Raw genomic sequence first — 24,009 nt, forward strand, 5'->3', positions numbered from 1 at the left:
AAACGAGCCTTCAGCCGAAAAGTGGTCTCTCGAAGATTGCTGGCGTCAATTACAGTCCGAAAAATCAAACTTTTGGATCCTACAGAGTCCAAAGTATTGGTTGTGAAAATGTACACGTTTCTATAGGGCACGTGAAGGTTCCTGAATGGAGTCCGAATTATCTCGCAAGCCCGAATTATTGGAGTTCAAACCATCGGTGCGCTACCACAACTCAAACTTGCTTTAAAAGAGCGGCCATTCGAAATTGGAGATGACCCACTTCACATGGAGCAAACCTGTTTACCGGGTATAAGGTAGTTGAGGATGAAAGGCAGGTAGTATGTGCTCTGTGCATAAAGAAGAGGAGGAGGAATTTGTATTCAAACCGTTTCCGTAAAATAAATAAATAAATAATAAAAAAGAAGAAGAAGAAGAAGAAGAAAAAAAAAAAGGAATTGTGCTTCATATACTAGCTCATTTGCGACAACAGTCGCACCCTAGAATGCACAGTATGTACTAGCATGAAGACAAACTTCTCATTTACCTCCAAAAACCTCCGAGGCATATGCAGTGCCAGAATCTGAAACTAAAGCCCCCTTTTCAGCTAATTTCGCTACTAGCCAGTTGGGCCACACGCGTGGAAGTAAGGTGAAGTGCCAATAGCCGAGAGGAGAGTGGGATGTTTACTTATATTCGGAGTCAACTTTGTTAGCATGCATTATGACTTGGGAGGGGTAAACTTTTACGCAGCAATGTATGGTAACCACAATGTTCATTCAGCAAAGATAGTGCGCTCCCAAAGCGAAATGTCCCCCCCCCCCCTCACTGTGCTTGGTTAATTCAAAAACCCGATTAATTTTTATTTTTTGCAGTTCCAATAATGTCAAATTAACAGGTTTTACTGTACTGTTATCACTGGACTCATAGCCCAATTGTACCTAGTTAGTGTAGCAGCTATAAAAGCATAATTAACAATGGGCTTTGTGAACAAATATGGCCCACTTGAGCTAGCTAGCCATGCAAAGAAAGATTGCAAAATGAGGTGTCCACTACAGCTGTACCCTGTAACTTCCCCCGGAATGGACTAGAGAGAACAGGACAAAGCCTCTAGTGGGTGCAGATTATGAGCTTGGTCTACTACTAAAAACGAAACAAGACTGATGATGCACAGAGGAAAGCCTAAGCAAGCCCGTTAATCCAGCACCAAAATATGAAATAACCAATTCAAAGAATTACTAAAACAAAGGAAAGACACTCACTTAAAGAAAAAGATTCCCCCTCCCCCCTTCCCTCAACAAAATACTTTTCTTTGCCACCCTTTCCTGCAAACAAGCCTCAGTCTGCTGCTAATAAAAGTAACTTTTCGTATTGGTGCAGCTTTTGTTATTTTATTGTCACGTCTTGGTGAACTGCGTGCATACTAAATCATGTACTCCTCGCTACACTTGATGAAGGAACAATAAATGACAATTAAAAGTTGCGAGCAAATTGAACTGCAAAGAACTTTCCGCAACACAATGACCGTTCTTTACAGCTGTAAAGTCTCAGTGGAACCTCCCATCAAATGAGTCTTCACCGCAACACAAGAATATCCGAGTTTCTTGGAAACTTGAAGCCTTGTCGCAAGAGCCTCAACCATCACGACGCTTATCCAATGCGTGACAGTATGTTCACTGTGCTCACTCCAAACAACTCGATGCCTTCCACAACAGGCGCAGCCAAAGTTCAGCTCAACAAACTTGCACGTCTCTGAACGAATCCTGTCTGGCATCAAAAGTGAAGGTCCACTGGCTGATTCCCCAAGGCAGAGAAAAAAAAAAGCCCGGAAGCAAAGCACGCCCACACAAACGAAGACACTCCATTTCGAAGTTGATCTGATCCTTGCAGCATCATTTGGAACAAACCAAGGATGTTGGCAACCATTGCCACAGACACTTTGCCCCGCACAGTGGCTCTCACAAAAGCAGTAAACATTGCTTACAAACAAGTGGTGTCAACAGAGACTGACTGGAGAACATTGTGAGGCTAGATAGAGCAGATGCCTCCCTCAGCAGCGATGACAAAGACTTCCCTTGGGGAGGCGACTCCCACAGTGCCAGCATTCCAAGAGGCTCTTGGCGCTGAAAGCGGGGCTGGCACTCTCCGGAGGTTGCTGCTTGTGTGCCCTGGTCATGGCCCTGTCCGAGAGCAGGAACACTGCTCCCACTATCACGGTGGGAGCAGGCTGACTTGAATCATGGATAGGTCCAGCATGTGCCTGCACAGTAAATGAAATGAGGCAGCATGCTCCAGGGAGATAAGGATGGCAACCACCACAAGGGGAAGAGTAAATAGCACTGCCATGAATATACAGGTGAAATAGAAATCCTTACGCTCAGGACCAGCTGCAAAAGCGACGTATGATGAGGCAGGACATAAAATGACACAAAGCAACGTGCAACGGCTTGAATGTACAAAGTGCATAAACAATCAATCGATGCGGTTGCCAACGAGGAGCCGTTTATTGCGACCAGTGCGAAAATTGTTTTGGTGAAAATTGAAGAGGGGAGGGGGTGCTTAGGCTCGCAAAAATACGATTATTTGAACACAAATTTGTCGTAATTACACCTTTATATGCCTAATTAGACTTGATAAGGCTTAGATAAGCCTGATAGACTTAACTGAGCTTTTTTAGTGCAAAAGCACAAAACTTGTGCTCAGCTATGTCTAAACCACTGTCATATTTTTTCCCACTTGCGTTTGTGTTGTGGCTACCATGTTTTATAGCTGGCACATAATTTTTCTTTTTCTGTCTCACGGAAAAAATAATAGCGAGGTTCAACTTCATTAGAGCAACCACCTTGCCTTGTTTGCACCACACCTTCCTTGTCACAGATACCAAAATGGGTAATGTAGCCACGGGTCATGCTGCATACTTATGCCAGCTTGACCAATGCGACGTATATTCAATGAAAGACAGAATTTGAACTAGCATGCTCACCTTTGGTACTTCTTCTGGAACTGCATTGCTTGCTGGTGTTCCCTAAACTTGACCACTGCCTGACGCTGATTTTTATCAAGAATGATCTCCTGAAAAAAAAAAGGGGGGAGAGCGCGGAAAGAAACAAAAGTTTAGGACAGCTCATTTTGCAAGATAAAAGAAGCTTTGGCAATGAATCCTGGTTTGATGCGTGCTGCACAAGTCTTCTCTTATCTTGTTACAAGAGAGAAGAGACATGGTTACAAGAGGCACTCTGTTATAAGAGACACATGAAAATGGTTTGGTTAGTTTTCCTATGTTTGCCCTGTTAACAACATGCATACAAAAGACATGGTTACAAGAGACACTCTGTTACTAAGGGCAGTTTTGCATGTCCCTAAAGTAACTTCTTCACGAAGAGACACAATTAACCCAGGTGGGCTCATGCAACGCAGCTGACTCGTTTGAACTCGTATGTGTGGCAGTTTAGATTTCCTTATCTAAATTCTGTTTTATATCAGTGTCCTGTTTTGTTGCAATATGTCAGGAACCAAGAAGGAGTACCTCCTCTTGACTTGGAAATCAAAATATCCATGCTGTTTCAGTCACACTAGAATGTGATGGCAGTGGCTGAAACATGGGGACACTGGGATTCCCAGTTAAGAGGAGGCACTCCTTCTTGATTCCCGACATACTGCAACAAAAAAGACACTGATATGGAACAAAATTTAGATAAGAATATCTAAACTGCCACACATACAAGTTGGCAAGAATTTTTGGTTACAAGAGACAGCTTTATCAAGTCCCTTGAGTGTCTCCTGTAACGAGGTTTTACTATGATCCAGCACGGTGTGGGTAACATTTTCAGTTTATGTAGTGTCCAGAACACTAATGTTTACATGTATAAATCTAAGTCTCACCTTGTACTTAGAACACAGCATCTGCATTGACTAACTATTTAAGAGGATTTTAAGAGGATTTCTACCTCTATTCAAACGTGCCTCTCGAGTTAACACGAAGAATACAGGGCATACTCACTGTAATGACACCACATGAACGACCAAGCTGGCGCAATGAATTTTCATTTGTTGATGCTGACAGATTCGAGACCAGCACGCGACCAACAGCTGTCGGATTAGGGGACCTGGACAGAGGATGCGACGCAGCAGCACCAGGCACCTGCAAACACACACCATCAGGAGAGAACATCAAGAGACAAAAAACGAGATGCAACGCTAAACTCTGATTAATTTGAAGTGTCAATTTATTGAAACTGGTGCTTAGGTTGTGCCAATATCAAGTGTGTTAATAAAGCTCCCAATGATTTGAATGAGAAGTAAAAATCATAAATTTCGGATCTGAGGTAGTGAAGCAACATATAGGCTATGACGGATGCCAGAGTGTAGGGCTCCAGATAAATAAGACCACCTGCGGCTCTTTAACATGTGCTGATATTGTACAGCACTCATAGCCTTCGTCGCTTTGGGATGTTAAACCCAATAAACCAAATCAAACGTTGCCTCCACCGAAATGCATCCGTGACACAGTAGGATTAATACCCCTGTCAAACGAACACTTTCAATCCTCACTGAACGCGATCTGCATTCAACTCAATGCAGATCGAGGTTGTCACACAGCAAATTTCAAGTGCAATTGAGCTCGAGCCTGCTTGACTTCAAGCTGCTTCCTCAATCGCTCGAGATTTCAAGCACACCCAAAAGCGGTCGTCGACACCCTCGGCATCAGCGAGCTCTAAATTTGAAAACAAATGAATGCAACCGAACAGCAAGTAATAACATAAATAAATGTATTAAAAGGCATGATAGAACATTTTTAAAACATTGTTAGAACATTCGTAGAACATTAAGCTTGTTTATATTGAGCTAATTTTATAATCTCGACACCATGGTCCACCGCTTGCAAAGATGGAATAATCTTCGACTGCGTCAGCGCAGAAGCTATGGAGTGAAAGAGAAACTGCAGCACTCATCGACTACTGGGAAGATAGATTAGGTGACCTGAGGTACCAAAAGCGTGCTGCTGTGTACGCTGAAATCGCGCAATCATTACCCCAATCTCGTGTTTAATTTTGAGGCTTGTTTCGATTGATGGCAGAACATTTGGCACACACGAAGGAAATTTCGCAATGCTAATTGAAAACGCCAGTGTAGCACCGGATGCTTCAATCCTTCTTAAAAGCCTCAATGCAGATTGAGGATCAGAAGTCTGGTTTGGTTTGGTTTGTGGGGTTTAACGTCTCAAAGCGACTCAGGCTATGAGAGACGCTGTAGTGGAGGACTCTGGAAATTTTGACCACCTGGGTTTCTACAGCGTGCACTGACATCGCACAGCACACGGGTGCCTTGCTTTTCGCCTCCATCGAAAAGTGGCCGCCGAGCCTGGGATTCGATCCCGTGTCCTTGGGCACAGTAGTTGAGCACCGTAACCACTGCGCCACCTTGGCGGGGTGGAGGATAAGAAGTGTTCGTGTGACAGAAGTATAACTTAGGCCCTCTGGCTATACAATCAAGCAAACGATAGGGGCGGGGGGCTAGGGGCCTAGGGCAAAACAGTGCTTGAAAACATGTGAATATGGAAAGCCTCGGCTAGAGACCTTGGGCAAAACAGTGCTTGAAAACATGTGGATATGGAAAGCCTCGGAGAGATAAAATAAACATTTATTCCGTTCCTTGGATAGGGTGCAGGCATAGTGAATGCAAGCAAGCACTGCCTGCTGTGGGATTATTTTCCTAAAGCCCATCTCATAGATACTGGAAATAAACCTAGCACATCTTGATGCTTCACGTTAAATGCTCATTACAAAAAAAGAACATTTCTACACTTCTAAAGTGAGCTGTTCACTCTCACTGAAAGTTTGAAGTGGTGTAGGCTGTAGCAGCAGCTAGTCTGAAATGTCCTCAACGTACCAGAGTTTGATGTGAGTGGCAGTATGCCTAATTATGCAAATTTCCATCTGTAAACTGCATTCATGGGACTCACTCCTCAATGCTGACGTATGGAAGATAAATTTTTGCATCTTGAGTAGTGCTTTCGCTTGAACGTATGCGGACATTTCTTAAAGGGCCACTGTCCAGGGAAGGCCCTTTTAAGAAAAGGAGCCCAGTGTTTCGATCAGGTACCGGAGAAAGTCTGTGCAAAATTCTACAGCGACACGCGCGCCGTAAAGCATCGAAAATACAATTCAAAGCTCCCTCATGCTCTCCTTTGAGAAGCCAGCTTCACCGCTTCCTGCGCTGGTCCGACGGGCCCCGATAATGACGTACGTACCGGGAACGACGTCCATTGGTCCGTCTCGCTGACTGACGGGAGAAGGATGGGTGTCTACCGCTCGCAGCGCGCTTTTCCCTCGCCACGGCCAGACTGAATCCAGCGGCGCGCGCTCCCTCGACCGTTTTTTTTTTTTTTCGCGCTCGCGGAGAGCCACGCCCCACCTCCCGCCAAACGCGGAGGAGGAAGGGGAATTTGTATTGCGGAGGCTAGACGACCTCGGGCAGGAGAGTGAAAAACCTTTGCGAGGGAACGGAAGGAGAGAGGCAGGATAGAATCGGGTGATTGCGGTGGCTGTAACTGCGTTATTAGTTACTCTTTTCAAAAACATTTTGCGGCCTTGCGTTCCAGGGGCGAAGTCTCACAGTCACCGGGGAAGAAAATATTTTCGACCGGAGGGTGGACAGTGAGCCTTTAATCAAATGATATATCACTATTTACTTCATAAGCACTTGCAATGTACCAAAAAATAGCCCCCGCAGGGTATGCATAAAGGTTCAGCCAAACTCCAGCAGCTGCTTTACTTGTCACAACAAATCTAAATAGCGGGGGATTAGTGGAAGGCAGCATAAAAGAACAGAAAAGAGAGCACAATTAAACCTCTGTGTAATGAATCTGCATGTGGCGAATTCCTTGACGTTACAAATTTTAAAAACTCCCCAGTGCCTTTCTCACTGAATAATATTACTTGAAAATTCCATGTAACGAACATGTTGCGGCGGTTGACCGTGACATAACGAACTCGAACGCATCGACTATATCTTAGGTAGTGCTGAATTACTGGAAATTTGGCAAACCCCTGCAAGGTTCATGACGATACAACATGAAATGATGTGAGAGGAATGTCTATGATCGCAACGAGCGGCCACATGATACATCGATACATTGCGAAGTGTTTTAGCGCTGGCGCATCTACATGGCAAATGCAGCAGTTTCTACTGATTTCCATTTTGGAATGTGACACTACAGTAGTTCATGCTCAAAATGAGCTAAAAATAAAAGAACAAAAACAAATTAGGATAAGGTTTAATCCAGTTAAACCTAAGTAAACAAAGCGAAACCTTGAAAGTTAAGTTTGGTAAAGAGTGACTAGACTTGGTAGTTAACGAGGCGTCTTGCCTGAATTATCCATGATGACGGTTGCCGTTAAACTGTCTAGAGCTCTTGCGATCCACTGGCACCGGCTAAGAGGCAACGGAGCCTATCTATACAGAGCGAGCGCCACGGCTCCAGCATAGCTGTGGTTGAGTAATGTCGTGGTTTTCACGTGATTAGACAGAGGCGAGCACGTGGTTACCTCGATTTCGGCAGCAGCCGACTGACGTCATAGCAGCCACGTGGTTTTTCCACAGTTCAAGGACAAACATATACAAACGCGCATGACGCACACGGCGAAGAAGCTGTGGTGGGGAGTAGTAAAAAAGATTTCGCTTTAAAAAAATGACATGGGGCAAGCAGCGCACGCAGCGCGCATGTTATCGCTACGCAGTCGCTCCTAAGCTCTCGCCCTGTGGGGAACTATCTCCCATTGTCCCCTTTAAAGTTGGCTTTTCCCCCCGCGGTAGTTACTCTAGCTATCGCGGAATGGCGCCAACATTGGTGGTTAACATTAACTATCGAGAAATGGCGCCAGCGTCATGGCAGCACAAGCGCCACCCCTGATCTTGTCACCGCGCACGCGGTCAAAGCCAGCTCTCTTCGGCTAGGGAACGTGCGAGCGGACGTCTCCTTGCGGCACTCCGCAGTCGTCGGCGGGATGAAGCCTCGCGGCATATCTCCCGCTTGCCCGTTTTGTCCGGCCTCGGAGTTTATCCCTTGCCTTAGCGTGGGCAAACATTCGCCCATAGCCCTGCTGGTGAGTCAGGCGACCTGTATATATTAGTGTGTTTTATTGCTAGCTGGCGTTGTTGTTATTGCAGCAATAAATGCCTGTTTGTGGTCAGCACATGTTGTTCCCTTGTACCCAAGAGCATGGCCCACAGTGGTCAGTGTGCGCTCGGTAGCGCACGCGATCACTGGGTGGGGTCGGCGGTTTGACTGTCAGCCGCGATTAAGCGGGAAAAACGCATTTGTCCTCCTATTACAACCCCACATCTGGCGCCCAACGTGCCATGCTTTCGCCACTTGCCCTCTGCAGCAAGATGGCCCCATTCACACAACTCACATCTACTCCAACACCATGCTAGTGACTACGCACAAGCAGGGTCCTCTGCTTTCAATGCTGAAACATGCACAGCATGCTGTCGACGCCTAAGCCAGGCTGCTGCATAGCCTTATGCAGTGCACAGTAGTCACAAATAGAGTGAAAAAGAAGCCACTCCACTTTTTTTTTTTGCTGCAGCTTTCCTAGCACCTTCTCTGAGCACTTCTTTGAAGCTTCTGCCCCACACAAAGACGTTCTGTGCCAAGCATCTTTTTTTTCTATTTTATAAAGAGATTGTATTCACTATCCTTCAGCACTTAATATCTTAAAAGTGCATTGTGAGTGACACAAAGTGTAGCCCGTGTAAATTGCTCACATGGGGCCGCACTCCCGATGTACCAGGAGTAACCTGCAGCGGTTGCATCATCCCTCCTGCTGTGCCTGCAGCATTCACTGCCTGCAGCCTCCCGTTGTTTGACACAATGCGAATGACCTTCCGTGGTGCACCGGGAGCACTGGTTGCAGCCAGGCCAGCTGTGCGCACAGGCCCAAGGCGGCTGACCACAGTGGCGCCTCCTCTGCCTCGCAGACTCCCTGTGCCACGTGGAGCAGCCACCTGGAAAGGGCCATGTTGCGAAATGTAACAAAACCACAGATAGTGGGAAAATGCAGCACAGGATAGCGTGAGGTTGTAAATAGACGGTTCTATGTATAAACGTGGAAGTATTTACACTCGCTTCTTTACATGAGGCTTCGCTTCATCCAAGCTTATTTGTTACTTAAAAGAATACTGCAGGCTGCAGCGCAAGCAAGGGGAGAAAAAAAAAAAGAGAAAGCAAGGGAAGACAGACTGTATTGTGTTGCGACGCAGATGGGACTGAGAAACTTAAACTCATTGTGATCAAAAGTTTTCGAAACCACGCTGCTTCTCGCATAACGTGTGTCTTACTTCTTGTTAACAGCTTGAGGGGCGAGCTGGTGCTGCATAGTACCCAGAAATGTGGTGCACCAAACACAATCACATGAGAAGAAAACACAACACAGGCGCACACTATCAACTGTAATATGGAACTGAACACACACTTTCTTTTCACATACTTTGGATGGATCTGTCTTACTGTACTTTTGTGGTGGTTTTTGCTAGTGTGTGACTATGTGGTGGACTTTGTCATACTTGGACGATGTTTGTGTTCTACTGGGATGAATGTGCTACTATCTGCTTTGCAAAGAAGAGGTGTGAAGAAGACGTACTTGGGTGTAGAAGAGGATGTTGTAGCTGAGCGTTGAAGAGGAAGTGTGTGTTCAGTTCCACATCACAGTTGGTAGTGTGCGCCTGTGTTGTGTTTTCTTCTCATGTGATTGTGTTTGTTGCGCCACATTTCTGGGTACTGTGCCTTACTTGTTATTTGCAAGGTGAATAAAAAGGCGTAGATGCGCATGGCTTTTTTCACAGACTTCCTCACTGTTCTGGATGCCAGGATGGCTGCCAAGAATCGGAAAATTCTTCTGTTTCTCGACAATTGTGTGGCACACCCTGTTGGTTTTACGAGTGCAAAACATGAAATTGGCCTTCCCACTACCTAGTTGCACCAGTCACTTGCAGCCTCTAGAAGCAGGGATTATCAAGAAGTTTCACTTCAAGCACTTGTTTGTCGGACGTTGCTTGGTCCATTTTCTGGCAATGACATGGGATTGCGTAACATTTGAACCGCTTCAAAAAGTGTGTTTTTTTTTGTAGCGAAAGCTACACTACGCTAAGTTTTCAAGCCGTCGGCGTGGCACCGTGTGCCGTATGCTCCGTGGCGCAGAGTGTCCGAAGAAGAAGGAGAAGATGTAAAAAAAGAAGACAGATAACTTAGTAGTTGGTAGAGGCGAACGACAACAGCGAGTTGCTAGGACAGAAGGTTCGTTCGAACGTTATGACGGCGGTGTGCCCCGAAGTTCGAAGTAGAGTTAATACCACTAGAAGTCTTCTACACCCGAATGAGAATGGTCAATGACGAGAGGCAAGGGTTGCTCATATGTGAAATGATTCCCCTATGTCATAAATAAAGCTGTAACCATAGAGTAAATTACTACGCACAAAAGCCATGTCTTTACTTTAAAGCCAGACATAAGCGTAGCCATGCAGATTGCTTTCGCGTAGCTCCGGGTTTAACTCTTTGAGGGTTTTTGCCGTAAGTGTACGGCGGCGGTTTTATGTCCCGCAAGGTTTTTGCCGCACCGGTACAGTTTCAATCCATCATTTGAAATTTTGCACCCTATGATGACGATGCATGCTCACTAGGAGGCGCTGCCACCTCCTAAGACTTACAAGAAGTGCTTGAAATGTATTGCACTGCCTTCTTGCGAAGATAAACAGAAGCGATGCCTAGCTGCAGCAACACTGCGCCCTATCACGGGGGATCGCAATGGACGCAGGCGCGCAAATCTTTTTATCTTTATGACCACTCCCGTGCAAGGGCCACAGAAACTGATTTCCATCTTTATTGGGGCTGCTGTAGCTTGTTTATCATCGATGCTCACGGGGTATTCCTGCTCTCCTTGTTTACTGGGTTTCCTGAGGTTCCCGAGTTTGCAGTGTGGAGTAACCTAGACTCTAAAATACGGCTCCTAATACTTTTCTACAACTCTTCCTTGACTTTACTAATATTAAACTTTCAAAATCTGCAATAAAGTAATTTGACCATCTGGGAAAGTTTTTTTCAAAAAAATTCGACCCTCAAAGGGTTAACCACAAGCTAAACCACAGCTGATTTTTTCTGTAAGTCAAGAGGCACATTAGGCAATGAAGATGACAGCACCGCGCATGATAGCCCAGGGGCCGAATTACGGACCGCTCTACAATTGAGAGCGCTCTAAAACGCCCGCTCCTATTGGTCGTCGCCATCTTAATTAAAAAGTTGTGTCATGAGATTTCGTCTCCGTGAGAATTGCGGAGACGAAAAAACATATGACGTCGCGATGAGGCGGTCTAAAGCGTTTTAGAGGGAAAATGGCGGCGGCGTCTGTGGTGGAGTGGTGGCTGCGGTGCTGAAACGAGAACGTTGGCGCGAGCAACGATGAAGCGAGGTGTGCAAGAATGCGTTCTACTTGTACGGCGAGTTGTTCAGACGCCTATTACGACTTGAAAATGTGGAAGCGGAATGGTCGTGCGACAAATTCGCCGATGAACTGTGATGAAGCTGGCGGTCGATCACTCTGTTGGTGCGGCAGTAAGTACCATGTGCGCTCTGATCATTTTTTTTTTCTTCCGGAGGATTTCGAGTCTATGCAGGTCCTCGGCCCCTCATAACCCACGGTGAGCCAGTGTGTGCATCAAATGGCTAACTCATCTGCTGCAATGTTGGCGCACTGAAGGGTGGGTGCGCTTCGCAGTGCGCCCAAACCAAAAGGTTGCGGCGAAGGCGACATACAGTGCAAAGCGAATGAAAACGAGCGAGGTTGGTAGCGGACATTCAACCGCATTGCTTTTCCCTGTGCTCGTTCTAACTGAAGCATTTGTGTGCGAGAGTTTCGTGCTGCCATAAATGTTTATTTTGTCCAACGGAGCGTGCTCCATTGTTTGTTTCCTAAAGAAAAATAAACAGAGCCCCGATTACACTGCTTTCGGTCAGATTTCTCCGTGCATTTCGGACCACCACACAGTACCTTGACTTTAGACGATGTGCAAGAAGCAGTAACTAGCCGTGGAATCGGCCGTTTTACTGAAGGGCGCCATTTGTAAACTTTGTTTACCTCTTCCAGTGCGCCCTCGCGGCAACAGAAGTTATGCGCGAGACAATTCAATTGCAAAATGTAGCTGCTTCTTGATTTTTTGACTTAAAATACAGCTTCTTGAAAAAATAAAGGTTCAGTTAATTTATTCGCGCGCTACATCTATAAAAAGTTAGCAAACGGTTCCGTGATGTGCGAATAAACCTCTTGTCGTGAAAATAAGCGACCCGGGCCGGCACCCTGGCGATCATTGGATGATTCTGCTTTTTGTCACGCGTTGACGTCTCACCGAGGCGTCATGGTGTTATCATTACCCTTCAATCGTCCCTCGCGAAGTCTTCAGACTCACGAGCTGGTGCTGTGCTCTGGTGCAAGTTTTCCTCACAAGTCGTCGTCTTTGGTCCCGTCTAAACAGTTAGAAATCCTGGTCACCTCAAAACTACGGGACACAATGTCTGTAGACAAGGAGTTCCATGCAGACAAAATCCAGCCAAGCACAGTCGCGAGCGGTGCCCTCTTAATCTGCCTGGTCAGCATCCCGTCGTGATTGCCGTTTTTCATCCATCTGTTTTATTGTCGTTTCCAATGAAAAATAAAGCAGAGAGCACACAAGAGCCGCAACTAGGTGTACGACCACGCCAACCGTGCTACCACTACTCATGTGCCTTTGACAGTCGCAAATTAAAGCTGGGGTGCCGGGGTGGCAGGGGGGAATATGTTTGCAGGTCCTCGGTTCATGTGACGTATGAGTGACGTAGCCTATGCCGTATTTACTCGCATAATGCTCGCACTCCCAACATTGGGCGTCAAAAATAGAAATTTTTTTTCTTCGCATAATCATTGCACCACCAATATTACCACCGCGAGAGTCGTCTGCTAGCAGTTACAAGCGCCATCTTTGGAGCGCTACTGAACCTAGCAGGCCTCGTTGTGTGCACGCACTACCAGGCGGCGATAGCGTGCTCGGGTAGATAGATTATCATTAGTTATGCTCGTCTTTTTTTTTTTCTTTTTTTTTCACAATGTTCTGCTCGTAGTTGTCGCCATTTTGCAAGGTGTCTCCATGTCTCGTTGTCATTGTTCCTTCGTTCCGTCCGCGTTACTTGCTTCGTTCCCTCTACCATGTTCTTGGTGCCGCATCGCGGTGGGGCGGTACGCAGCTGCTTTTAAACTGAAAGCTTTCGAGCACGGGCTACAGCATAGCAAGCGCGCTGCCAGCAGGCACTTCGACGTCAACGAGTTCTGCATAGTGCGCTACTGGAGACAGCGATTGAAGTGCCGACACGGACTAGGATCAGGTCTCTGATCAAAAGTGGAACTGTATGGTCTGCTGTGAGCATTACACCATGGAACGCGGGGAATGATGATGAGGCTGTCTGCGGTAAATTAAGTGCTTTTGGCGACCCTGTACTTTTATAAAAAGGGTAAGTTCTGTTTTTAAGTAATGTTTTCGTTATATTTACAATAGCTGACTTAAGAATCCCGATTCGCACCTATTTAAATTTGCTTTCAGCGCTCCAAAACATCTGCTCGAAAATTTTCCCAGCATAATTATCGCGCCCCCAACTTAGCATCAATTTTCCGCAAAAAAAAAAAAGTGCGAGCATTATGCGAGTAAATACGGTACATCACATTCACGATGCTTGTGTTTCTTTTATATTTTATTTTTTTGAGAGAGCCGTGCTGCTCAGTAAAAGGCGCAATTGGGTGGGGGGAGTGCAGAGTGAGCGTCGATTCTGAGTGTTCACAATCTTTTGCTTTCCTTTTTTTTTTTTTCGGTGGTTGGCTGGTGTGGTTGGTATTTGAAGTGACGCAGGGACATGGAGTTGTAGAGTGCTACAGAGATTTTGCATTTGCTTTCCTCATTGTAATGAAAACACGCAAGAGTACTGACCGTATGCGGGGCTGCAAATATATTAAGTGCCTGCACATGAGTTATTTGCGTTAACGTGCACCCACACACATGTAGTCTTGTAGTGGCGGAAAAGACATAACTGTCTAGACAGAGGGCATCTTCTAAGGGCGTGTAAACGTTTACGTTTGTAATTATAAGCTATGAAATTATACAAGATGTTGCTTATAGCTTATGGACAGGCAATTTTCCGTCTCTATAGTTGTTTCACATAACGGACATAACAAAAGCTAACGCGCTGCGCATAGAAGCAGTCAGATCTTTAGGGGTACCTCCGCTGCCACTCAGGCCAAATAAGCTCATACCTCACTGCTAGGAAGAAAGCGAGCGAACGCTGAGGCACTTTAAGCGAGCCTGCATACTGCTCTCTGCTTAACCAAGGGCAGCTCTAAGCCGTCACTGTTTGCGTGCTTATTTCTACGTTGGCTAGCTGCTAGCCTGCCCACCCCTCTCTGCTAAGAAAAAAAAAAAAAAAAAGCGTGCGTGCTGCTGTGTGCATTGTTCGCACGACGGCTGGATGCTTCCCGTCCTCCAGTTGGAAGCCGCGCCATGCTCCGACTGGTAAGCGCCTTCTTTCATCCTTTCCGAGCATTGGGCTTCAGAGACATCTTGCAGCCACCCTCTTTCCATTCAGTAAAATTGAGGGGGGAGGGGGGAAATAAATAAATAATAAAAAAAGAAGCGGCAGAACACACAGGAGTGACGTAGACCCTATGTCACTTTTTTGTCATGTGATTACGCGGCCAGGGCTTGCAAAAATATCCTCCTGAGTGGCTGGGGCTGGCGATATCGATGCCGATATGGACTGCAGAAGCTCGCGGTAGATGGAAAATATGATAATGATGATGACCCGCGACTTCGGGCATCATCCATGGGCAGCGTATGGAAACTCCTATGCACATGCATTTTGAAAGCTATTCCAGCGTGGGTCATGGAAAGTCTAAATGCAGCCCTTAGACGGATATTTTTTTTTTTTTTTTTTCCTTCGGGAAATAGGAGGTGCGGCCCATACACGGGTGCGGCTCTTGCACGCACTTACTTATACGGTATGCTAAATATGAGCAGACAGAACCTGAGGGTGCGCAACATGAAAAACGAGAACAATGGCACCCACCAACCGCGGCTACTTTCCTGCAGTGCCTAGTTTCAGAGGGGCGAAGCATCAAAGAAAGCCAACATACAAGGAGCCCATTCTTGTGGAGAAACGACTCCATGAGTGGAAACATAGTGGCTTCTTCCTTTCAGTGCCTTGTGGGTATAGGGGGCAAACTATATGAGAACTATGCATCTACATACGAGCAAGCCAGGTCTGGGGAACACAGCATTAACAGAAAAAAGCGCAACTGTCAGCTATCGCGACGGCTTCTCCACAGTGCATTGCTGTTAGAGGCAAAGCATCTGGCCTCAACAAAGGAAGCGATCCCAGCTCGGCACTGCCATCAACGCTGCATTTGTAACTATCCTTTCCACACTTTGGACAATGCATCTACGGACTGAATTCTGCGAGAACTAAAAAAAAAAAGAAAAAAAAAAAAAAGAACTTTTTATGTTTGATATCAAGAAATAGTAATCTACAATTCTATGTAATAAAAGTGTTAAAACGAAATACCTTGCACGCAGTTCATATTATTGAAACCAGGTCATTCGGATCATGTGCATTCCTGGATAATATGTTTCCCCCTGCATTTCTTTAAAAAGTATCAGCGGGGTTTTACTGTATATGGCACATTTTATGGTATGCCCTGGGAATAATGCTAGAAACATCTGAACTGAAATGTATGCAGTAATCAAGAACTAGCAATGTGTCACAAGCACTTTGCTCAAACTCTGTTTCTGACCTAGATCATTCTTTCACCTCCTATGATTTTGGCTCAGTATTATTGGCTGAAATGACCGAGTCAATTTGTGCTCACAAGAGATATTTGCTAACTTTGTTGGTTTGCTCCTCAGTAATAGTTGGGCTTGATTCAAGTTGAAATTTACTTTTCATATGCGACCATTTAAATGTGCATTTAACCCAAAGAACAGTTAACAGGCTTGAGAATGACATCAATCCAGTGACAAAAGTCTACATTTATGAGCAAACCATAAGATCCTAGCCCATGCGTCGAGTCATGGCAAGGAAACCTGGCCACAGCAACACTGGCTGAGCAAAGGTGCTCGCAGATTCTTGCAAGCATAAACCCAGCTACACACCTCAGAATTTGTTTGGTTGACAAGGCCAGGGACTGGAGTTACCGCTGCAGATGGAGATGTCTGCTGCTGTGCCGCCCGCCTCACAATGACTACCTTCTTGAGAACGGAAGAACCCTCAGCCTGCTGAGGGGCTGCTGCTGCCGGCCTTATGCCCAGTCGCTGCTTTACTCCTCCACTCGTACTGGGTGGAGGAGGCTGTGGCTGTTCAGAAGAGCTGTTGGCTCCAACAGATGCCGTGTTGTTTCCTGGAACAGACCACAAAATGAATGCTGTGATGGGAAGGAGGAGAGGAGGTCGCATTACAACTAAAATTTGGTTTTCACTACAAGACCACTTGTTTACCATCAAGACGGTAAATACCTTGTCTCCACCTTTTATACACTACAATATCAATGTGCAATGTGCAAGCTTGTCCTTGACACGCTGGTCTAGGTGGCACTGGAATGTGCCTAGAACCAGCATGGAGTGGAGCACCAAGCTAGCACCTGGCCTCTTGTGCCATACACAGTCTATCCAGTCAAAGATGAGGTCAGTATCCATCCAACCTTTCTCGCTGGTGCGCACAACACCTCGCAAGAATTTCACAGACTTTGGGAGCGTCTTGCTTCTGAATACAAGAAAAGGATACAACTTACTACCATATGTCACAGGTCAGCATTGCGGTCACCCAAGTCTGCTCATTTCCGGACATCAGCACGTGGACTTTTTTCCCCCTTTTAGCTCCACTGTAGTATTGCCGGGCATATCTAAATAAATTGGTGTTTAGTTGGCATTGCCGATCTGCCCGCGTTCATATCTATTGCTGTGCCGCAAAGATAGAATATATCGCTGAAATAAAATCAGCTTCTCCTCGAAACCCTCTGGTAGCTTCTGGCACACACCAGTCCGTCTATGAAGCGAAAATCCTTCGCGCTTTATGAATCATGAAATCCGATTCTGGCTTGCTTTGAATTAGCTTCTTGATAGGCCTCGGGACTTCGCAAGCTCAAGGACCTTCACCTTCAACATCTTGGTAGTCATGGGCATGTGATCCACTCACAGCTGCCCCGTGAAGCCAGCCAGCTTCACGAGGTCTGAAAACCTCCCTGCTTGTGGACCGTGGCGGCCTTTGCTTGACGTCTTGCTCTCAAAGATTGACCTTTTCAGTCTTCGCCAGTCACGGATGGAAGGCTCAGGCACACCAAAATGACGGGCTGCTTCCCTTCTGCCACTCTCTTTAGTACGTAGAATAACTTTACACTTAATCTATTATTGTGTCTGCTGATGATGAAGGGCTGATGACACAGTGAGCCGAACTCAATCCTCCCAACTGGTCAGCACTTCAGTTCCCTATTACATACCTAGTGCACAGTTTGACATATAAACGACCCGATCACCTGAGACTGAATTTGCATGCTCTGCGAGGAGAGGAAGCAGCATGGCTGAAACAGAATACACACTTAACTGGCCATGGTTGATGAATCTGTTCATTTTCTTTTATGCAGCTTATTTAGCTTCTCAGCTGCTGTTTGCTTCCATACGCTGTACTGATGTGCATCAGAACTAAACAAAACAATGTTTGCAGCTCAAAAGTGCATTGCTGTATGACCTTGATGAATTTTGGAGGCAGACTGTGTTGTTGCATAATTATTGCATGGCAATACTTGTTTCTAAAATCCTAAGCTCACGATTTGCCAACATACAGACGCCAACTCAAAGCTATGATAGAAACATGATCCCTTTCTAATGCAAACTGCATGTCAACCCTAGTGGCGTGCATTCTCTGACACCCTTGTGTCATGTTCATCAAGTAACATTGTGAAAGCTGGGCAAGTAAGAGCAATCATGAGAGAAAAGTGCCCCACCTGATGCCCATACATAACACCAAGTAGCCATTTTATGGGCATAGACACTAGTTTTGGCAGTTAAGCTTGTAAAGCATCAGAACTCTCTTTTCATATCTGTGCCCCACAGGTATAAAGAGAAACAGCCACAACACACCCTTTGTTGTATTGTTGTATTTCACATTCATAGCTGCACTCAAGTATTGCAGCTAAATCATACACCTTGCATGAAAGTGGAGTGCTATTAAGGATTTTGGCACGCCTCTGCAGCATGGGTAATACGAGTTCATGATTCAATATGCCAAGAAAACTCTGCAGCTAGTCAACATAGCTAACAAACTTTTCCCCATTTTGACAGCACAAAGTAATGCAAACAGCTTGTTCCCCTCCTCCCCCTAGTGTTAAGAGCATACCTGGCGGCTGTTCGGTGGCTTGAAGTCGCTGCTCAAGCAGATTCTTCTGTCGCTGCATTACTGCCAGCTTGCGGCGCTCCTCTTTGATACGCATCACCTGTTCCCGCAGCTTCTTTTGTTCCTCAATTTTGCGTCGAAGCTCTTGCGTGGCTGCATCCTGAGCAGTGTAGAGCATAATCCAGATCACAAAAAATTTTGCTTACGACTAATATAGAGCATCTCAGAGGAGGTGTAATAATCTTTTACAAACATCACAGATACTGGAACCAGTGGACAAAAACTATGTAACTAAATACGGCTGATACCCAAGTATTTAACTTTCACCTTTGATTTAGTGTTTTCTTTCTACAATTAAAGCACCTTTTTAAACCTATTTTATACTAAAACTGATACACAAGTTATAAAAGTATTTGCACTATGCAAACAATAAAAGGTATATATATGTGCAGTAGGGGCAACCTATGCATGCACTGGAGCAATTCTAGAGCATAGAAATTTTGGTATCAGAGTAGTTTGGGCACCTTAAACTCAATTTTCAGCAATCAGGAGTAGATTGGTTGTCTATATATATAGGAGCTTATGAGCAAACAAACCATCTACACTTAAAAAAAAAAAAAAAAAAAAAAAAGCACATTTGAACCGGAGCTTTCTGTAGCAACTTAACAGCATCTTTCAAGGTGCAAGTAACGGCAATAAAAACCGACACATGAGGTAACAAAGAGAATTTCATGAACGATGCGTCATAAATCAAATGAACGCACGACACACACGTGAAGATGTGCATGAAATAAGAGCCAGTGAAGGTTTTTCCCAGTATCCCACCTCCTCAACTGCTGGCGGAAGTGTGGCTTTCTCGGGCTCTGGTGGGGGCAGGTAGTCTAAGATGGGTACCTCTTTGATGTTGGCATTGTTCACTGTGCGACCTGGCGGACCCTGGCTTGGCTTTCGAGGCTGCAGGAGACAAAGGCAGGCTACATTTACTAGTGTGCACACTTTCCAAAGAATAAAAAAAGAGAGCTGAAAAAATTATCCACGTTGGATTCATGATGAAAGCAACACCAAATCAGCTGAGCAGCCCTGTCTGCATTAGCGTTAAATAGGTGTGCCACTAACTGCTGTGCACTGCTGTGAAATTTGTATTACAGTAGAACCTATCTGTAGTAAAGTCACCCGTAGAGCAAAAATTTACTATATCAGTTGTTGATGATGACGTGGACTGAAGATACAAGTCTCGTTGCTTTAAGGCCCATTTACACTAGGCCGCCCAGCTTAGCACAGAAGCTTCCTTTGATATCTTTGATTGTCTTATACAGAGCTCTTGTGTTCCTTAATTGGCCCTCACTGAAGCCTCAGAGATAAAGAAGAGGTGGCAGGAATACACAGAAGAACTGTACAAGAAGAACCCGAATGTGCAAACCCAACATAAGACGGTTGTGATTACTGATCTCGAGCCGGGCATCCTGAAGAGTGAAGTTGAATGGGCCTTAGCCAGCCTTGCTAAGAACAAAGCTAGCGGAATTGATGGCATTCCAGCTGAGTTGCTTCAAAACCTCAACCATGACGACACTGTTAACATTCTGCATACATTATGTCAGAAGATTTGGACAACCCTGCAGTGGCCACAGGATTGGAGGAGGTCAGTTTACATCCCCATTCCAAAGAAAGGCAGCGCCAAAGATTGTTCCAACTACCGCACGATCGCGCTTATTTCGCATGCTAGCAAGGTGATGTTGAAAATCCTCCAAGGAAGGCTGCAGCAGTATGTGGATCGGGAGCTTCCGGAAGTGCAAGCTGGGTTTCGCAAGGGTAGAGGAACTAGAGACCAAATTGCCAACCTTCGCTCGATCATGGAAAAAGCAAGAGAGTTCCAGAAACCCATCTACTTCTGCTTTATTGATTATACGAAAGCGTTTGACTGCGTAGATCACAGCAGATTGTGGCAAGCTCTCCAGGAGATGGGAATTCCAATTCACCTCATCAGTCTCCTCAGGAACCTGTATGAAGGACAAGAGGCCACAGTCAGAACTGGGCATGGTCTTACTGATTGGTTTCCGAATGAGAAAGGAGTGAGGCAAGGCTGCATACTGTCGCCCTGCCTATTTAACCTATATGCAGAGTGCATCATGAGGAAGGCCAATCTGGACGAGTCTTCAGCTGGAGTGAAGATTGCTGGAAAACGTATCAACAACCTTAGATATGCGGATGATACCACTTTAATGGCAGAAAGTGAAGTGGAACTCAAGAGACTTCTGATGCGCGTACAAGAAGAGAGTGAGAAGTTTGAGCTTAAACTGAACATTAAAAAGACAAAGATCATGGCATCTTGCCCTATCAAGTCCTGGAGCATCTATGGACAAGAAGTGGAAGCTGTGACAGATTTTCTCTTCTTGGGCTCCAAGATTACCTCGGAAGGAGACTGCAGCCATGAAATTAGGAGACGCCTGCTTCTGGGAAAGAGAGCAATGGTTAGCCTTGACCGCCTAGTAAAGAGCAGAGACATTAGTCTGCCAACCAAGATCCGTATAACTCGTGCTATGGTCTTTCCAGTTGTGATGTATGGATGCGATAGTTGGACTGTGAAAAAGGCTGACCTCCGAAGAATTGACGCGTTTGAATTGTGGTGCTGGCGAAGACTCTTGAGAGTTCCTTGGACTGCCAGAAGATCAAATCAGTCGATATTGCCGACCATAAACCCTGACTGCTCATTGGAAGGTCAAATTCTAAAGTTAAAGCTCAGCTACTTTGGTCATCTGATGAGAAGAGAGGAGTCGCTGGAGAAAGATTTGATGTTGGGAAAGGTTGAGGGTCGCCGGAGAAGGGGTAGGCAGCGAACGCGATGGTTAGATGGCATCCTCGAGGCACTGCAGATGAAGTTATGTGATGTTAGGAAGATAGTGAGAGACCGGAAAGCGTGGCGTGACATGGTCTATAGGGTCACGATGAGTCGGACACGACTGAACGACTGAACTGAACACTAGGCCGACGCGACGCCGATGCCGATGCGACACCGACGTCGGTGGTCGGCGGGTCGGTCGGCCGATCCTGTCGTTAATGCACCGGTCAGTCCCACTAGGCCGATAACGATGCCAGCACGACCAACGACCACCTGTCGTCGTAGAGGGAACCAAAGCTGGAGTTTGCTCCGCGACGCCAGCGCTCGGTTTCTAGCGGAGCGGAGAGGAACTACAAAACCTACGCGCATTCGCGCCCGCGCTGCGCGCGGCTGTCTGCGGAGTCTGCGCAGCCTGTTCGCTCGGGAGCGCGTGCTACAGGCAGCTGCACGTGCACGCGGAGCGGGAGAAGGAGAGTAAGGACGATGGGGGATGGTCGTGCGTCTGTGCGCGCAAAGCTGGCGCTCTTTGCCAGTGGTGTTTCTTATTTTTGCTTTTTTCTGTGCCCCAGCTGACATAGAGGCTGGCTGGAGGCACGCTCTTTATCGGTGCTTTCGAAAGTGAGAAATTATGATTAATTGATCGCCAAGGACATTGTTTTCAAAAAGCGCTTGTTGGCAGGCTCAGACAAAAAAAAAAAGCATGAACGCGAATTCGGTACTCGAAGGCAGAGGCAAGCGACAGGTATTTTGAAGGACTTGAGGCGGCACCTCTTGATGTCTCTTCCATGTTGTTCAGAGAATGAAGGGTCCAGCCTTCTCGTTGAGAATTGATACGCGTGTACACAGCGACGAGTGTTCCGGGCGCTGGTTGGGGAGCTTCTTTTCCATTTGTGACTGCTCACTTGAAAAGGGCCTATTCAACTCTTTAGGGACAGACGTTTTAGGCGATGCTGCCGGCGCTGTGGTGCCTGCTTTCGGCGCGTTTAGGACGCATTCCCTACAAAGGCACAAAGCATGCCGCCTTACCCTTTGGTTCCTGCTGACAGCGGTCAGGAGCAGTTCGCTGCTGTGGCGCTGCCACCCGAAATCAATGACCTATCTACCTTTAACGATCAGAGGTTTCTTAACGACCTGGATCACTGACGAGAAGCCGAGGCATGCCATTTTTTCAGCAGTTTCCTCTCCGTGAGACGAAGAGCGAGGAAATGCCTGACAACATTTCATGCAGGCGGGGACATCTCTCCAAGTAAACCTTTGTCTTCTTAATTCCACAGCTACGCTGTGCAATCCCTAGTTCAGTTATCTGCTCTAGCGAATGTGCAGGTTTGAGCTCCCGAAGCAGGATCGCGTATGAGGATAGAACGATTAACATATGTGTTTTCCCTTTATAAGCGCCGAGTGATGGCTTTAATGACATATATATGTTTCTTGAGGCCGACTTGGTTCCGCGATGGCTGCTGCGGCACCGCCAGTTACAAACAGAGGTGCGAGATACGAGCGGTACGAAAAAAAACAAAAAAAACGACAACCATCGTTTCAACACGAAAGAGAGAAAAACACTTTCACGAGTTTTGCGAAAAAGCGCGCCATCATTTTTCATTCGTTTTTTTTTTTCTTGCCCCCTTTGTTGGAGCGCAACGGCGGCCAGAACGCGGCCGGAGGAGGAGAGAAACAACCGAGCGTGCGCGCGCAAACACGTGCTGGAGAGCAGTGCGGTGCAGACGACGCGGCCGCACTGCGCGGAGGTTTTGACGGGGTCTCCATGGAGGGCGCTGATGCACAGAGCGGCGCAGCGCCCCCTGGCCCAGGTTTTCTCCCCTAGTGTGACAAGTTCCCAGACCAGCGACGCCGACGAAACGCATCGGCCGACGGTCGCCCGATCAGTCCTCGGCAGATCGTCGAGCAAGCGAAAATGAAATGCCGACGAACGATGTACTGTGCATGGCTGTGCTTCCCTGTGTCGTTCATGTACATGCTAAAATATAGGCAAGGAAGGATGCGGTTCATATTATCACACTTCAACACTCGCGGGTGTGCTTTTTCGTTGAACATGAGTCGACGTCGGTCTCGTCGAAGGCGAGTAGGCCTAGCGAGCCCGCAGGAATCGTGTGTGTGATTTCGGCAATCGTGGGGAGCAAATTATCATGTTTTAGCGAGTGCGAACGGTCATCGAGGGTAGGTTTGGTAGTCACCTAAGACCAACGTTTGCTTTTATCACGGGATGCCGATACAGAGAGCGGTAAGTGCCGGCGTAATCCAGTCTGCCGAGCAATGTTGAGGATGGCTGGTAGTAATCGGCGGTACTCTTGGGACACAAATAACACCGTTTTAATTCATGCAAATGGTTGCCGAGCATACTTCCGGTTAAAATGAATCAGAATCAAGCTTTGATGGCATCGAAGAAAGCAAATACAATTAGCAGGAAGCGCCGCTCTCGTGCGATGTCAACAACCAAATCCCACATTTCTCATGCGGTATATCGCATGATCGGCATTTCTTGCGGAGTTATCGCATTGTGTAAATGCGTAATGTGCAGCCATAGCGTGAGAAGAGAAAATACCTGAGTAAAGTAGAGCCCCGCAGGCGGTTGTATTGCCATGAAAACGAGCAGCGTGTGTGTATGTACACAGGTGTAAACTGCAGCAGCGATGGCATGCACTCGTCGTCATCGGCGCATTCCCGATAAAATTTCTCGCTCACACGGGAAATGGCAAAGCGTTTACTATTATCATGAAGTATTTATTTA

General features: G+C 46.4%; 1 protein-coding gene across 3 annotated transcripts in view; it reads right to left on the reverse strand.

Moving 5' to 3' along the window:
- Positions 1-419: 419 nt before the first annotated feature.
- Positions 420-24,009, reverse strand: part of LOC146198370 (uncharacterized) — a 57,630-nt gene continuing 34,040 nt past the window's right edge. For 2 of the 3 annotated variants that reach the window (XM_084593845.1, XM_084593844.1), the window contains 7 exons: positions 19,253-19,381; positions 18,431-18,587; positions 16,195-16,439; positions 8,746-8,985; positions 3,977-4,117; positions 2,960-3,048; positions 420-2,236 (listed from right to left, as the gene is read on the reverse strand). In XM_084593845.1, the coding sequence (XP_084449971.1) occupies positions 2,188-2,236; positions 2,960-3,048; positions 3,977-4,117; positions 8,746-8,985; positions 16,195-16,439; positions 18,431-18,587; positions 19,253-19,381 (1,050 nt within the window). In that variant the 3' untranslated portion in view covers positions 420-2,187. The remainder of the gene's footprint in view (positions 2,237-2,959; positions 3,049-3,976; positions 4,118-8,745; positions 8,986-16,194; positions 16,440-18,430; positions 18,588-19,252; positions 19,382-24,009) is intronic. The other variant, XM_084593846.1, reaches the window with a different exon arrangement.

This window comes from Amblyomma maculatum, chromosome 2 (genome assembly GCF_055883805.1).
Source record: "Amblyomma maculatum isolate TAMU_Amacu chromosome 2, ASM5588380v1, whole genome shotgun sequence".
NCBI lineage: Eukaryota > Metazoa > Arthropoda > Arachnida > Ixodida > Ixodidae > Amblyomma > Amblyomma maculatum.